Here is a 17136-nt window from a genome sequence, read left to right as displayed (position 1 = left end):
TACCAAGACACCCTCAGGCATTTCCACAAAGACACCCTCAGACATTTCTATAAGGACACCCTCAGATACTTCCACAAATATACCTCAGACATTTCCACAAAGATATCCTCAGACAATTTCCGAGTGTCCCCTCATGGGTCAATACCACTCTGGCATGAAAGCCACTGAGTTAAGATTTTTGGTCAAAGCTATTCCACCTTTTCATTTTTAAGATCTTAATAAATATATTTCTGAGACTTTTCCTCCCTTCCCTTTGAGCAAAGGTCACGACTATACCTAAGAATTCATGCATTCACAGCTGACCAATTCTCTTTAAAGAATGGCCAATTCTTCAGCTACTGACTGCTGACACCAACCCACAACCCAAGCTTCTCACACGAATCAGGTGGAAGGATTGAGGGCACTGTGATAGCTCTTAATAACTAAGCACTTACACTAAGCAATTCTATAAAAAGCTTGTTTCTGAATTTGTTCCTATTCATGTCTACATTCTGAAATAGGGTCAATGAACCAACATTATCGCAGATTCTTATCAAGCATGCTTGAAGGAGTGACACCCTATAACAATGTAGCAGAAACAGCCTCAGGGCTGCCCTGGGAATAGGAAGCTCTGCCCTGGAAGGTAGGAGTCTGGGCCTTTCTGCTGTAAAGCCACAGAATGGCATACTTAAAAAACTGGCTACTTTTAGCTATTTAGGACTAATGTCCATATTATGTAAAATAAAAAAAAATTCACCCTGAAATAAATCATTCATGTTTTGAATGTAATAACTTTTAATCTAAATTGATGTTGCTTATAAAAATGCAATGGAAGATATAATTTGTAAAAAATATTTCCAAGTTGACTTAAAAATAAATGACAGCTTAAATAAATCATTGTGATGATCCCATTTTTCTTTTAATTAAACTGTATCTGAAGTTAAATATCTATTCATTTCAACTATTTTAATCTGTTAAATTAACGGTCCAAAGAATTAATATTGAAACTTAAAAAAAAAACCACTATTTCAAACAGGCAATCTGTTTACTAGAATATCTATTCTAAAGAGAAATTAATAAAATCTCATATTACAAAACTTACATCCCTGAAAATTAAAAAAAACCCACAAAACTAAACTAAAGTGGTTCAAAGTCCAGTGTTTCAGTGAAGGGTTTGCATTAAAATGCCTTTTCCTACCACACGCCCACTATGCACAAAACACTATGTGGTATGAGGGTGGGGTGTTGAAGGTCATTAAAAAGGATCAGCTCATAGCCCTTAACTTGGCTGTCACCCAGTACAAAAAGCAGATGGTACCCAAACAATTCAAGAGCCCAACTGTGGGGAGAGTATACTGTCTTGCCATAAGGAGGGAGTAGCAAGAAAGTGCTAAATCCCAGGTATCCCATTGGGAATTCTGGATCTCAGGCTGGGGATGCTCTGAGTCAGCTCAGAAACTGGGTGACCATTAGAAGCTGTGTTCATAGCTGTGAGCGTGTGGGAGAGATAAAATAAGCCATCCTTAGATAGGATAACCCAGGCTACACTTCTGCCAATTTTTTGTTTTTAGAAAGTAATAGGAGTATGTTTGCTTTGTTTTTAGAAAGTAATAGGAGTATATTGGAATTTAACAAATGAGTCAGTTTTTACTTGCAGTAAAACCCACGAAACAGTTTCACTTGAGTTCTGCCATAGCCCAGCCAGTTGGTTAATAGGAGACATGAATATAACAAAGATAAAAACAGGGGTCTAGGGAAGTTTTATCCACTTTCAAAAACACACTCTGTGAGGACCTGGGCAAAAACATGCCTTTCTATTCAAGTAAATATATCGTTTAATAGAGTATTACAACTTGTAATACTGAGATCCATCAACAACAACAAAAAATTCTGATCCAAATTTTTAACATGTTGGGTATCTCTCTCTCTCTTTTTTTTTTTAAGTGACAGAGTCTCACTTTGTCACCCTCAGTAGAGTGTCATGGAGTCAGCAACCTCCAGCTCCTGGGCTTAAGCAATTCTCTTGCCTCAGCCTCCAGAGTAGCTGGGACTACAGGCGCCTGCCACAATGCCCGACTATTTTTTTTGTTGCAGTTTGGCCAGGGCCATGTTTGAACCCGCCACCCTCGGTATATGGGGCCAGCTCCCTACTCACTGAGCCACAGGTGCCACCCTCTTTTTTAAGAAATTAATTTTATCTAATTTTCTACAAATGAATGTACATTAAAAATTCAAGGTATAACTGCTTTCTCTGTTAAAAAATAAATTTAGATTTATGTTAGAAGAAGAGGGATCATGAATCTTGCCTAAAAATGTCAGATTAGAAATTGGCCTACTTTTTCTTAATAAATAAATAAATATATATGTGAATATATCCTTCTATTTTTTATTGTTTTACTTATTAATATAAAACAAAACTGAGAAGAGTTTAAGACATATTATTAAGTTTGAATTTCTGGATTTACCAACCAAGATACAGGTTTAAATAACCATCCCAAGAAAAACAGGCTCATTTTTTGAGCTGTCAGTGTTTCCTGTTCTACACACTAGAAAGTGAAGTCACATCAACATGAATTGAGACACAAAGCCTCTGAAGGGCTAGGGTGGGACAGGGCTGGGAATGTCAACACCCACTGTCTGCGGACATCAACCGTGAAGAGTGATCAATTTTAGTAGTAATTATGCAACCCTCTCTTAACACCCTTCTTTGAACACTAGGGCTTGAGTTTCAGATGTAAGATACACAGAAAGAATAAGTTTTGACAAACTGTTCTGGAAAGTTATCAGGCATTAAAATTAGGAGTCAGTAGGACACATGTGCCCTGAGACAGCCAGAATGAATTCAGCCCTGCTGAGATGAGGTGCAGGTTCAGGGTTGGTGCCTGGCCACAGGGCCAGAGGGCACACAGCCCAGCTGTTGAGGCCTTGCCTAACCTCCTGGAATTGTGTAGAGGGCAGCACTGTCCACACAGAGACATGCCAGGTCTTCAAGCATGCTGAGGAAAGAACGCCATCCTGTCTTTCTATCTTAACCCCAGGAAGCACAGCTCTAGGTACCTTGCTAGGTCTGGGTGTGACAGGCTTTAATACCTAAGTATTAACTTTTAATGCAAAAGCCATGCGTAGTCAGAAGCATCTGGAGCTTAGAGGATGTTCCCCACGTGTGGCCCCAGGACCTTAGCTGACTTCTCTGCAGAGAGCAGTCTTTCCAAAGTCCACCCCTCCCCTTGACTGAGCAGGGGCCTCTGCCTAAGGAATACAAGTGTTAAGTATGGCTGAAAAATATTTTTACTTTGTGCTTTCAGCTGTGGCACCCTCAGCAAGGTGTGGCCTTAAGGTAATGGGACAGTGAGCTGCCTCATTCCTGCTGGGTATGTTCTCATCAATCTTTGTAATTAAAGATGCATCCTGTGTGCAACCTTGGGTACAAAGGAATAGTCAGTCACCTCTATCAGAACTAGAGAGGCAGCTCTATATATAAGCTAGCTATAGCTTATACCTGGATGTACTATACATATTATCAATATAGTTAATATTTACTATTTTAAAGGCATTAACTCATTTTCTTCTCATAATACTTTATGAAGTAAGTGCTGACAGTATACCGTTGGTAGTTGAGGGACATTCGGTCACAAAGCTAGTAAGCCACAGACACAAGGTCTGGGCACAAGGCAGCTGCCCCTCTAGTTCCAGCAAAGGTGACTACTCCTGAGTGCCCACTCTTACCTAAGAAGCTCCCAGACACTGGCCGTTGTCTTTGAGGAGGGTTAGGGTTGCTGCTAACACTCCCTTGCTTCACAGCTTCTGACAAAACTGAACTTTCTCTCATTTGCTAAACCAAGGGTTACAGCACATTGACCATTGCCAGTTATCAGAAATTAATTTAAGAATCAAGACATGACACAAATGCATCCATTCAAAAGGACTTTTAAAACATTTCTGCCAAGGAGGAAGTAGAAAAATCATTAGCCCTAGTCCAATGATGGCTTGAAAAGACTAAGACAAACTAGCAGTCTCAAATATCTGTAGACCTAAAGCAACAGCAAGTTTGTGACTGTGCTACAGGAGCGTGGCAGGAGGATAATTCAGGGTTAGACACACTCGAGATTTAGCCCCGGCTCTGCCTCCTATGAACTATGTCCTCTGGGATAAGCTCCTCCTGGCTGGTCAGCAGTTTATTTATCAAACATAAACTAGGCCCTTGCATTATCTCACCTAATCTTCCCTGTCCCGTAACCCCCAAGGGAGCACACATTATCCTCACACCACATTTCTCACCTGCGAAACAGTTCAGAGAGGTTAGGTACCTCTTTGAAATTCATACTGCTACAAAGTTAGAGGGCTCGGGGCAAACTGTAGGATTCTAAAGCCATACCTCTCCTTATCCTCTGACACTTTCCTCCTATAAGATGAAAAATGGGTGTCTGCATGCTACACTCTTCTTTTCAAAAGAAAATCTTGTCCATAGAGAACCCTCATTAGGTTGAATTCAGAAATAGGGGTTAACATAGGAGCTATCAAAGTAATTACATAACGTTCAGTTTAGAAGAGGACTTTGCAAAGATTGATTTCTTCAATTTACTCTTGTACTACAAGCTTATTTGGTTATCTGGAAATCTGAAGGATGGCAGCTAACTGATAGATTGACGTAATACATTCATATGTCTGTGGGTACGCATATCCTGTTTCAAGTACTCCATAGCATGTAGTTTGTATTCATATGGCTGGATACTCAGTCCACATATTTTAAGTAATAATTACAGAACATCTGGACAGCACCTATGGCTCAAAGGAGTAAGGCGCTGACCCCATATGCCAGAGGTGGCAGGTTCAAACCCAGCCCCCAGCCAAAAACTGCAAAAAAAAAAAATACACACACACACACACATATTTGAATTTTCTGCCGAACAAGGAAATTTCTGGGCTCCCAGCAGGGGCTCTCTGGAGAAGCAGGCCCTGGAGGAAAAAGTATCCAATGTACTCAGTGCTTCTATGAAACCTACTTATACTTATTCACACTTTCTTGTAAAATATAGACTACAACTATAGTCCAGGATGATGGAGAGATGTGGTGTCGGAGGGGAGAGGAGGGGGAGATTCGACAGAGGGAGGGTAAAAGGTAGGATCACACCTATGGAACATATAACAAGGGTACAAGTCAAATTTGTGAAATGTAGAACATAGATGTTTTGGCACAATAATCCAGTAAATGAGGTGAAAGCTATGCTGATTGGCTTGATGTAACTACATTAGATTGTATAAAAAAACTTAGCACATTGTACCCCACATATGCATGAATGTATTCATGATCTATGTGTATTTGACTTAATAATAATAATAATAATAATTACAGAACATCCATATATGACTATCCAGTGTATCTCAGGAAAGGGGATTTTGAAACAGGACTTCGAATAAAGCATCCACACCTGAGATATTTTCCACATACAAGTCATACTCAACTACAGTGGGAGAGAAACCCTATCTCATATGTAAATGGAGGGGCAGAGAACTAAAGTTAATGTCAACTTGCCTCTGGCCACGCACTGCAGGCATCTCTTTGAAAACAGGGCTTTCATCAAATTTTCTCTTTTATCTTTTTTGTTTCATGAGATCTTCAGAAATACTTCCCATATTTATTGCAATTTTCTTTTTGGTAATGTTTAAATATAATAGAATGCGCACTAAGTATGTATTCAAGAGTATATGCTACATTTGCAAAGCGTACATCTGTTAAAATGAATTATAGAAAGGAGACAGAGGCAAAGTGTTTCAGAATTAAAACATATTTCCCTGTAACAGGTGCTTGCTTAACAGAATAGCTCCCATTTGCTGCTTGCCCTAGGATGTACACCTCTTTAACTATTTTCAAACAGCCCAAACTTCTGTGATTTCTGTGTACCACAATGGCTGAGACAGGGATACTACAGTAATTAATACAAATGTTCTCCAACTTCTGAAAGATCAATAGCAATTTTAGAAACTAGTAAATATAATTAATCATGGTAAAACTGATGGTGCTTATATACTAAATTCTGTCAAACATGTTATTGAGATAAATTATTCCCTATAAAAATGTTAAAAATGAAGGTATTTTCATTTATACAAATATACTTAATTAGACATGGATGAAACATGGTAAAAAATAAACATCTCCTGCTCAAATTATTTTGTATTAATTCTCAGAGAATATCATCATGTGGCTGTGTGAGAAACCAACATTCTGTGGATCTTAACCTCATATTCTTTCTTAATATTTGCTGCAACAAAATGTCAAACCCAGGAGAGCACATAATTTTTGGACAGGGAAAATAAAAAGAAATTGCTTTGCTAATAAGATAAATATTAAATGTATAGGTTTTATAAAAGTTTTTTTAAAAGAAGCTTTCAGATTATATTAGTCTAAGCAAAGGCTAAATGGATTAATACTCATAAACAAAAAAACCAAGTAGTCACTGATTTGTGGTAGGCTTGTAAAACATTTCGTTGGCTAAAACTGATGGCCATGGCAGTTTTTAGTCATTATTATCTATATGTCAAAGAAAGTACAACATAAACAGATTTTACATTTTTTGTTAGAGGCCTACGCTCAGTAACTATTTCTTATGGAAAGGCCATCTTTCAGAAGACAAATGGGTCTCCACTCAGCAGATAATTGACAATACCTCTCAGTAAAGTGTAGAGCAACTGTGCAGTGTTGGAATCTGCGGCTGTCACCCTCCTGAGCAGTCAGCAGAGCTGGCCCGGCATATCCTCGGCAGGACAGACTTCTCATTGTATGTCCAGAAATATCCATGAATCATTTCTTCCACAATTTCTCTGGGGCCAAGGCTGCCCTTATGACAGTGGCGCATATCTGAGTTGGTTGACTCAGAAGGCTGTAGGCTGGGAAGACACAGGCTACCTAGCTCATGCAGGAACGCACTCAAAGTTTGAAAGCATTACATTCCAACCGACAAAAATGATGACCAACACACTGAGATCCACACCAGAGGCGGTTCCTTTCCTTTTTCCTCCCCATTTCCTCATTGCTTCCCATTTAACCGAGGGTCTCCCACATGGAGGTGGGGAACATAAGGCTGAGGGATAAAGGACTCACCTAACCCTTCTGGGCTTGAACTGAACAAGACCTAGGGATGAACCCGCTGGGAGGTCTGAAGAGTGAAACGCAGTGACAGCCACTGCCTGCACTTCAGAACCCCAGCTGTGTCCCAACACCCCCACAGGCTGCTGCCCCACAGAAAACTCACTGGCACTGCCAGGGGCTCCGGGGATCTTCTAGCTCAATTTTGGCCTCTTACAAACGAGAAAACTAAGACCTGGAGAAGTTCAAGATGACAAAATCAGTTCAAACACAGATCTGGGAATTCCAAATCTAAACACAGTGTTTTTCTAACCAAACAATGTTAGTTAAAAACGTGTTTGCCAATAACACTTCAGCAACTTATGATTAGTATCACATTTTAATTGTTCTGCTTAAAAATGATACTTTTAAAATTTAGGCTTGAATTTTGGTGTCCAAACACCAAATTTTTTAAAAACCCTGCAACAGAAATTTAAGAATTTCGATGACTGACTGTTCAAGTCTAAATTTTACAAGTTCTGCATTACCAGGCATCATATATTGGCTAATTTGCCTGATGGAGAATATATTCTACATTTTAGAAAAAGTAAATGCAAATGTGGTCCATGCTGTGACGATAACCCTTTTAAGATTGTTATCTAGTAAATAATCATGTAAAACTGACATGACTTACTGGCATTTAATCTCAAGTTGATCAAGGCCATATGTCACTGTAGGCAATCTCTTCAAATGTGTAATCTATCACACAAGCTCAGTGACTACCTCAGAGTCCTAGGTAGCATAAAGAATTAACTGAACAGAAACAGACCCTTGGAGGATTAGTTGATATTTAGCTAAGGTGACAAGGGTAACTGGATTAGTAGTTTCAGGCTATCTGTTACACAGCACAAAAATCCAACATACCCTAGAATTTAAAATAAATTTCTCTATAATGTTTACTTTGAATACCCAGGCATGGAAGGGCCTACTGTCACCTAGAATTTATACTGGGTCATAGTTTTTGAAAATTAAAAACTATTGGTGCCAAATATAAGCTACCTACATAAACCCTGAGGTAGGGAACAGATGATGAATGCCCACCGAAAAAATGATGAGGGGTGAGAGTAAAGGAAAAGAAGAAGGGCAGAGAAGAAATAAATGTGGAAGGAAAAAGAAATAAAGAGATGGGTAAAGAAGGTAAAGAGAAACAGAATGAAAAGGAACAAAGAATGAACAGTGAATAGAGAAATGAAACCATGAGTGAAAAAAGAGAAAAAGGGGTAACAGACTTGACAAGTGGGAAGCAAGCTGAAAAGACTAAAGACAGTGTCCAAAGACCAGTGCTGCCTCCGGCTGCGACAAGCGGCCGTCTGTCCCAGTGCCTGACCAGAACAAAAACAAACGGAGGAAGCTGCGGAACAGGAGGATGTGTGAGGCACCACAGTCTGGATGGTCACTAGCCCTGCATTCTGCTGGGACCACTCAACATTCCTCCTTCTACTGCGGTAAGAACCAGGTGGCCTCATCCAAACCCTATGGTCTCAGCTGCAGAAATGCTGATGACTCCCAGCCCGTGGAAATTAATATCTCTAGTCCACAAAGGCATTTCTGAGATGTTCACTACCTGGTGAACATCTTCACTTGATTTTAAATGAATATTGAACCTAAAACCCACAAAGCAGAACTCTCCATTTTTACCCCCCAAATATGTTTGAATTCCCGCAGTCCACACTCTGGTCAATGGTAACATCTCCACACGCCTGCCCAAAGCAGTAATGACATCAGGTTCATACTACGCCATCCCTTCTTCCTCAAAGGAGCTACTCAAGTTTTACTTCATAAGTATTTCTAAGTTGCCCCTTCTTTTCACCTAACTAGTTTTCCTGACTCGAGCTCCTTCCCCCTCTCTCGGGCCCTTCCTGAGATCTCACCTCAGGTGCACAATGTGGGGTATTCAGCACACCCCTTAGGCAAAAGGCTCAACTACAACTTTACCTTAGAAATAAAAACAGTGTAACTAAACATTTGTACCCTCAAATTAATCTGAATTTAAAAACAAATAAAACCAGAGCCTGTTGCTACCTGATCAAGGGCCGCTAGCAACTTCAAGACCAAGCAAAACCTCCTTCCCTGACCCGAAGGAGGGACCTTCTATGTCTGCTTCCCCACCTTCACCTCCTACACCCCAGACCTCACTCTCACTCCACGACCATAACTGTGTTCAAATGACAAATAAAAGAAACAAGACCCAGGGCAGCACCTGTGGCTCAAAGGAGTAAGGTGCTGGCCCCATAGACTGGAGGTGGCAGGTTCAAACCCAGCCCTGGCCAAAAACTGTAAAAAAAATAAAGAAAGAAAGACAGAAAAAAGGAACAAGACCCTCTGGGAAAATTTATCCTATTGCTTCTTACCATTGATATTTTTATGGTAATTTTTATATAAATGGATGATTTTATTATTAAGCAAATCCTTACTTGTTTCCACGAGATAAGACTTTGCCTGTGTTTTAGACATGGGAGATGAGAATCACTTGTTAAAGCCATTTCTGTGTTTCTCTTCACCCAGAATACCCCTCAGCTACACAGGGCAGCCTTAACCCACACCCCTTCTCTATGATCCGTTCTCAGTCACGTCAACTGGCACCCGAGTTTTCCCACCAGCTGCTTCCTCCTTTCTCTGAGGATTCTCTGAGATTCGCTCTCTGAGATTCGCTCTCTCCCTAGGGTTGTGCTGATTCTCCACCTGAGCATGGAGCCTGCGCAGAGCACAGGCCCAACATCGTCAAAATGATGATGTCATCATCTTCATCAAAGGGGAGGAAAAGGTCTTCTTCCTCATATTGGAGAATATCAAATACATCTGTGTTAGCAGTAAGCACTAAACATTTCCTGGTGGATAAATGGCTCTCACGATTTTACAGAGCTTTCCACACCACCCTGTGGGAAGACGCAGGGTTCTTTCTTATGTTATTCTTGCATGACAGTCTTTGTGTATTCACACAAAATCATAGCCATTTATTCTAAATTTTTGTCCCATAACCTTCAATGCTATCTGATGAAGTATGTTAACAATCACAGAATCATAGACGTGTCTTGGACATCACAGCCGCTCAGTCACTGAGTATTTTCACACACATGAAACACCAGGCAAACAATGGGATAGAACTAAGTCTTTGGCCACAGCTGGGAACTCACCTTTTCTTCATTACCAACACAACGCCGAGAAATATAATGACGAACAGCAAGATGCCCGCGATGACTCCAGCGATTTTAACTGTATGGTCTGTCTGCTTCTCGGGTTCTGGGACTGGCTTTGGAGTGGTAGCTCCTAGAGATGAAAGGAAATGAAAAAGGAGAGAAAGTGAGGAAGGGAGAATAAAGTTGTCACACGTTTTAAAATTTTGGTGCATTTAACAGAGTAATAAGACTTATCAGAGCCAGCAGACAGACAAGCTTTGATTTTTTTAAACAGCTTTCATAGGCACTCAAAGGAGTATAATTGTTCACATTGTTCTTCAATATTTTACTGAACCAGAACACAAGCTGGATAGTACACCCATGCCTGACCCTTTTATAAGAGACTCTTCTCAAACACAGTTTTAAAAAATATTCTTATTATCTCTGTTGGCTCCTGCTCTTTCTGCCATTTAAAAACTTACTAACAACACAATAGCTATCCCTAAGCCTTTATCCAAATTTGATTTGCTGGAACATTTTCCTCAATTATTTTTCATAAATGAAGCAGTAATTCCATAACATATTAGCCCAAACACCTGGAAAAGTGAGATAAGCTCATTTACCATGCATTGTACCAGCAATTGTTTTTTTTTAACACAATTGAGTATTTTCCCCCTGCCTTTCGAATTCTAAATCTAGGTCACATCTGGTAGGCAAAGACTCCTTCTAAGCAATTTATTCGCAAAGGAGGAAGCAGCTGATGATCATACCATTGGCATCCACATTTAATTTCTGTTTAAATGAGATAACCACAGCCTCACAGCCATGGCTGCCTAAGCTCCCCTGCTTTTTCACATCCAAAACAGGAGACACATTTGTCCTGTTCACCATTTAATGTGATGGAATGTCAAATTCATGTCTGAGGAAATATCCATTTCCTCTGCTCAGGGCATTCAGGATGAAAAATACTAAGAACGTAATGCTCAATTCCCTAAACAGAATCCATCTTTTAAGCAGCTCTACTTTTTTTTTTTTTTTTAATCAAGATGTGACAATGCCCACCATCTGAGCCATCACTCCATGTTTAATAGACAGGTCATTCCAAACAGAGATATTTCATGTGCAAATTTCTTCAATTAGAATTTTCTTTTTGTTTTTGTCAGTAGAAATGTAATAGGAATTGAATGTTACAAAGCAGCTCTTTCTGCCCTGGCATTGCGTTTCCACTCATGTGTTACCTGGTATGTGAAAAACATAACTATCGTTGTACCTGCAGACTGGGTAGATTCTACCACACAGTCTCACTGAGAAACAGGGAAGGCCAAGCAATAACTTTCCAGGTATTCCTTTGTTTCCTTTTTGAACAAATAAATAATGTTTCTTTCCAAAGTCATTCATATGAAGACTTTATACAAGAATCTGCATCCTAAACATTGCTCTGGCCTTCGGACCAACCCAACAAAGTGAGTCAAGATCAGGGAAGAGACAGGAGACATCAGATTGGAGGGCTGAGATCATCTGAGTTTCTACTACAAAGGCACATTCCAAGTAAGGGACAGCTGTGATGACAGCAGTTGAGATATAAAAAGCACACCTCATTAAATAAAAATTTTCTGGAGAAACTTTGACAGGTCAACTTTTAACAATTTCAAGACGTGATCTTGATATTTTATTTGAATGCATGTAAATTCCCCAAAGTAGTTGTCTAGTTAAATCTTAAAAAGTATTAATATTAATTGTATTTTTATGACAGTTATACTTGAAATATGCTACTGTAACACACCCTAGCAACATACAACCTGACGGTCAACTGGGAAGAAATTGTTACATTAAATAAATTGCTAAGAAAAACCTGAAGATAAATTATGTATGTAATAAAAGAAGCATTAAAACAGTAAAAGAAAAAAAAAGTCCATATAAAAAGAAATAAAAAACATTTCAAATTCACACAGTTGAACAAAGTCCATTTTTTTAATTTTTATTTTGTAGCTCATTAAAAAATTAACTTAAAAAAATAAAATTGGCATTATTCTTCCAAATGTTGACAAACTACTATCACTTCTTGGCTTTTTGGCTAAGATGAAGTCCAAATAGCGACATACTAGAAACCACTGCATTTATCTCACTGGTTACAGATTGCTAGTTCTCCAGGTATTTTTCTAAACAAATGATTTAAGTTTTGGTTTTTCTTTTCTTTTTTTTTTCTTTGTAACTAAATTATGCCAGTAAATGTAACACTTGGTAAAGAAAATATTTAGAAAAATTTTATTTAGCTCAAAAAATTTAAATATAAAACTTCCCACAGATGTAACACACCCATAGGAAACAGTAAAAGGAGAGTCCAGCCCTGTGAGCCTGGACTCTTTGAGAGCTGGTGAATGACTCTGCATCTTGCTTTGTCACCTGCAGCCTGCTGTCCCTTTAGAAGGAGGCAGACACATTGCTGCCCAGCCAGTGTAAGCTCTTTAGCACTTACTTTTAACTCTTCTCACACTGCAGGTCAGGAAAATGAAATGCTCCATGTCTGCATGACACAGCTGCTGTGTGATTACGCAGCAGTCATGCAGAACAGGACGGCAACTCAGTAAAGGCAGGAGCACCGGCCAGGCTGACCTTCCAGCCCATGGGGTGTTAGGGTTTAGGACAACTTCACTATAAACAAAAAGTCTGGATGAAATACACACCTACAGCCCTCACACAGCTATGGGCAGGTGTCAATGATTCTGCTGCCTCCCCGCTCCCGGCACAGGGAGTCCCTGCCTTCCTCGCCCATGCTCTGTCCTCTGGCCCTTCCTGCAACAGGTGTCTCTAGGCTGTCCTCATTCAGGATGCTCCTCCTTCACTTTTATTTCTTTGGACACGTGGTTATGGTTATGAGCTGTCAGTCAGTCTTGGACAGAGAGTCATTTGTGACAGAGTATGGCTGGGTATTTTTCTTCCTCACCCAAATCTATGCATTTAACACTTTATAAACCGCTTGGCAAAGAACTGTTTTCATAATACTTTCCCCTCTGTCCTGTTATTCTCTTGCCAGGTTTCTAATGATATAAACTTTTGTTCCTTTTTTGGTATAATTTTACTTGTTCATGGAAAGGCATTTTTTCCTCCATGTGGGTGCATTCTGTTCAGAGCAGTGCACACTTAGTTACCTTCAGGAGAATAAACTTACCTGTGTGCACTTTACAGTGAGCATGATCTAGCCTGGACTACTACACTGGACGATATTCATTATAATGATGGAAAAGCTAAATATTTCAGGGTGGTTGAGGATAAGAGGCTGATAAAAATCACGAAGTTTAACCTTCACAGATGCCTATTCCAGTGACTCCTATAATTGTGCTGGTTGTTTTTTAAAATGACAAATAAAATCTAGTCAAACCGCAGTGTTTAAGATTTCAGATGTGATGTCTAGGGTGAAAAGAAATCTTAGAAGAAATGCAATGATTATTCAATGCAGTATTTGGCTGGTTTTCAACTTGACAGAAAATAGTCAATTTTGGCTCAGTGTTTGATGATGAATTAAATAACAGCAGCAAGTCAGCCTGAGAACATGATGTACTCAGCCACCAGCTTGTGGTCTGAGCTGGGATTCTGACTACTGAACTGGCTGGGTACATTTTCCCAAAAGAGCCCAGAGTGCGAGCCCAGAAGGCTGTGAAGATCGTGGCTGATGCCTGGAGCTACTGACTGTGCCACCTGCAGCATCAGAGCTGGTCTCACCTTGGAGAATAGGAGGGGAGTGGCAAGGTCAGGAAGGGCCAAGGGGACAGTGTAGCTGCCCAGAACCTCTGTGTAAAGGTGACTAGTGTTAGACTGACCCTGAATATGGAGGAAAAATTCAGCAAAATTGTTCATTTATTCACCAAGGTTTTTCCTAACTATGTGCCAAGCACTATTTTCTGAATAGAGCACTAAACAGATGGGCAAAAAGAAAACCTCTGTCCTCGAGGAACTGAATTCTTGTGAGGATGGGCAAATGCCTCCCAAGACCACTGGCTCTGTGTTAGGCAGTGCACAGGGTAGGCTGCAGGGCGTCATTGCAGGGAGTGGGCCAGGCAGTGCGAGCCCTGGGAAGGTGCTAATACCAGGGCTCAGAGAGGGACCACTGGGAAATAACATTTGGGCAGAGACCTCAAGAGGAAAGGGAGTGAGAGAGGCTGACGTACAGGCAGGGGAAAAAGTGCAAGGTACACTATGAGACTGAAATGCTGAGTGTGACCACGTAGCAGGGAGCTGGCAGGGCAGGGGCATTGGGTGCGAGGGATGTCTCTGCAGATGCCTCGGCTTCAGATGGGAACCACAGGAGGAGAGCAGAGGTGGCTGTGATCTGGCTTATGTCTAACAGGATCATGTCAGCAGCCACATACACAACAGGGATACTGTTCTGCAGCTCTTAGGATGATCCAAGTAAGAGACTGTCATGGTCTGGGATAAGATGGCAGCAGGGTGAGGAGGAAAGACATGGTTGTACTTGAGATATATTTGCTGATGAACTGGATGTGGGGTGTGCTAGGATCACAGTGGGTTTCTGGCAGGAGTCACTGGAGACAGGAAGCTGTGATTTACGCGCATGGAGGGACTGCAGGAGGAGCGGGTCTGCGGTGGGAGGGAATACTGGACCTTGGCTTTGAACCAGTGAGGTTTGAGTTATTAGGCATCCAAAGGAGATAACAAGTAGGCAGGCGGATATACAGGTGAGAGATCTGGGTTTGAAACATACATTTTGGAGCTGTCATCAAAAAGATGGCATTTATAGCTATGATCAGCCTGGGGGCACTTAGGGAGTGAACACAGAAAGGGAAGGCAGGTGGAGGAGCAGCCTCCTGTGGGAAGATGGAAACCAGAGGAGGAGGACATCTAGGGAGACACAGAACAGGAGGCAGCCTCTACACAGATCAGCCAGACAGGAAGGTGGCATCCAAAGGTGGTCTCGTTTTCTCTTTGTTTCTCTGAAGACGGGAGAAATGACAGCATCTCTGAACACTAATGCTAATGATCTAACAGGAGCAGAAGTTGATGCAGGAGAGAAAGGGGAAGGCTGCTGGGTGGGGCCGGGACAGCCCAGGGCTGCATGGGCGCAGGGCTCTGGGGAGCAGGCGTGATGGCCTGGGTGGGTGCTGCAAGGGTCTCTTCATTGTCCCAGTGAGAAAGGGAGTAAGAGGACACAGGGGGACTCAGGGCAGGGAGGAGGCCTGAGAATTGTTGAAGAATCACCTGGCACAGGGAGAGGAGGGATGACCCAGGCTGGGGATAGATGGAATTTGCAGGTGGCTGGCCAGGATTTCCAAGGAAAGGTGGAGAGAGGAAGGAAAACATCTGGACAGAGGGCAAAGGGGACTGAGGTATATGGGAACATGGAGCAGGATGACAGGGCCTGTGGCTTGTCTAAGAGCACAGGGAACCCTGGGACTTTCTCTTCAATACTCATAACTAGGAAGAAGATGGGGCAGAGGAGGAGGAAAAGGCAGAAGACGATGCCCACTCAGATGCCACCCAAAGGTGGGGGGAGGAGCTGGGGCCTGGCCCATGGTAGAGAAACTCTCTGGACCATTGGGACGTTACCCTTTCTTTTTAAGGGTCTCAGTGATGGACGTGGCAATGGGCAGGGGCTAGAGGCATCCTGTTCATGTGCTATAGATGATCGATCTTGCCTTCAGATGGACAGCTTCCTATCAAGTATCCCTTCTGCTCGAGGTGCCATAACTAGGTTCCACGTGGAGAAGAGACAGGGAGGAAGGCGGAGCTCCACTCCTCAGGGAGCTGACCACATGCAGTGACACCAGAGCCATGTCACTTGCCACAGTGAACTGCAGAACCTAACTGCGGAGGAGTGAAGAGGTTAGGAGGAGCTCCTTGACACACATGGGCTGGCAGGATGGGGGATGTCACAGGTGCTGGTGAGAACGCCTCAGAAGCTGAGACAGACAGCCCTCTGTGGGCAGACACTAGCCTCACTGGGGTGGAGCCCAGGCCATGGGACTGGGAGCAGGAAGGGGATGCTTGCAGCTGTGACTTTTCGTGCGATGAGTGCTGCTCACATGGTAGGCCAGTCTACTATGTTTAATTTAATAAACAAGGAGCCACAGAGAATAGCTGAGCAGTAATACACACACAGGCTCACCAAGGGGTGAAAGGGAGAAATTCCAGGAGCAAGGGAAGGCTCTGCCCTCTCCAGGCCAGAAGCCTCTCTGTCGGACCTGAGAGGCTAGACACAGCTAGCTGTGTGTATACAGGTGGCAGTCCCCGTGGTTGGCGCTCAGGCTTACAGCACGGGGACCTGAGTGTCGGGATCCTTACGGGGAATATGTGACCAGGCTCCTGCAGGAGGGCAAGTGTGTTTGGGTTCAATGTTTGCAACAAACAACCTCATTTATATAAGATGCAAAAAGTTCCAGTGGCAAACTGAACATCACAGTACCACTTCTCGTATTTGGGGGAGAATACAAGGTCTGGGGACAGTGACAGCAGAAACTGCTGAGAGGAAAAACTACAGAGGCTAAGAAACCTCATGAGATGACACAGGAAGAAGAGCTCAAAGTAGAATATAAAATAGAAGCCACAGAAATACGTAAAAATCTTGTTTTTCTAAGTGTGTTTCAAAGAGCACTAATCCCAAAGAGTCCTAATTTTATTCTAAAATTTCAATTGAGAACTCAGTCACTTGGTGCTAGCATTCTTGTGGCTTTTATGGAAGAGAAAATCTATTTTAATTAATTTTCATAGGTTTTAAAGACTCTTTGCACAGGTAAATTTATGTTCTTTTTCTTAAAAATAGCAGCATCATGGTTTTAAAGATCCCCCAAGACAGTTCATTCACGTCTTGTTGCTCAGAGAATTAAAATCCCTTGCAGTCTGGTTATTTTTTTTTTTTCAGTTGTACCTTCACATTATACATAATCACAAAACCTCCAAGATTTT

General features: G+C 41.6%; 1 protein-coding gene across 1 annotated transcript in view; it reads right to left on the bottom strand.

Moving 5' to 3' along the window:
* Window positions 1-17136, bottom strand: part of PTPRM (protein tyrosine phosphatase, receptor type M) — a 562994-nt gene that overhangs the window by 283277 nt on the left and 262581 nt on the right. The window contains exon 13 of the mRNA XM_012812183.2: window positions 10237-10369. Coding sequence (XP_012667637.2) covers window positions 10237-10369 — 133 coding nt within the window. The remainder of the gene's footprint in view (window positions 1-10236; window positions 10370-17136) is intronic.

The sequence above is a fragment of the Otolemur garnettii genome, unplaced genomic scaffold (assembly GCF_000181295.1).
Source record: "Otolemur garnettii isolate 467f Iridium unplaced genomic scaffold, OtoGar3 scaffold00193, whole genome shotgun sequence".
Lineage (NCBI taxonomy): Eukaryota > Metazoa > Chordata > Mammalia > Primates > Galagidae > Otolemur > Otolemur garnettii.
This window is presented reverse-complemented; position numbering and strand designations above follow the sequence as displayed.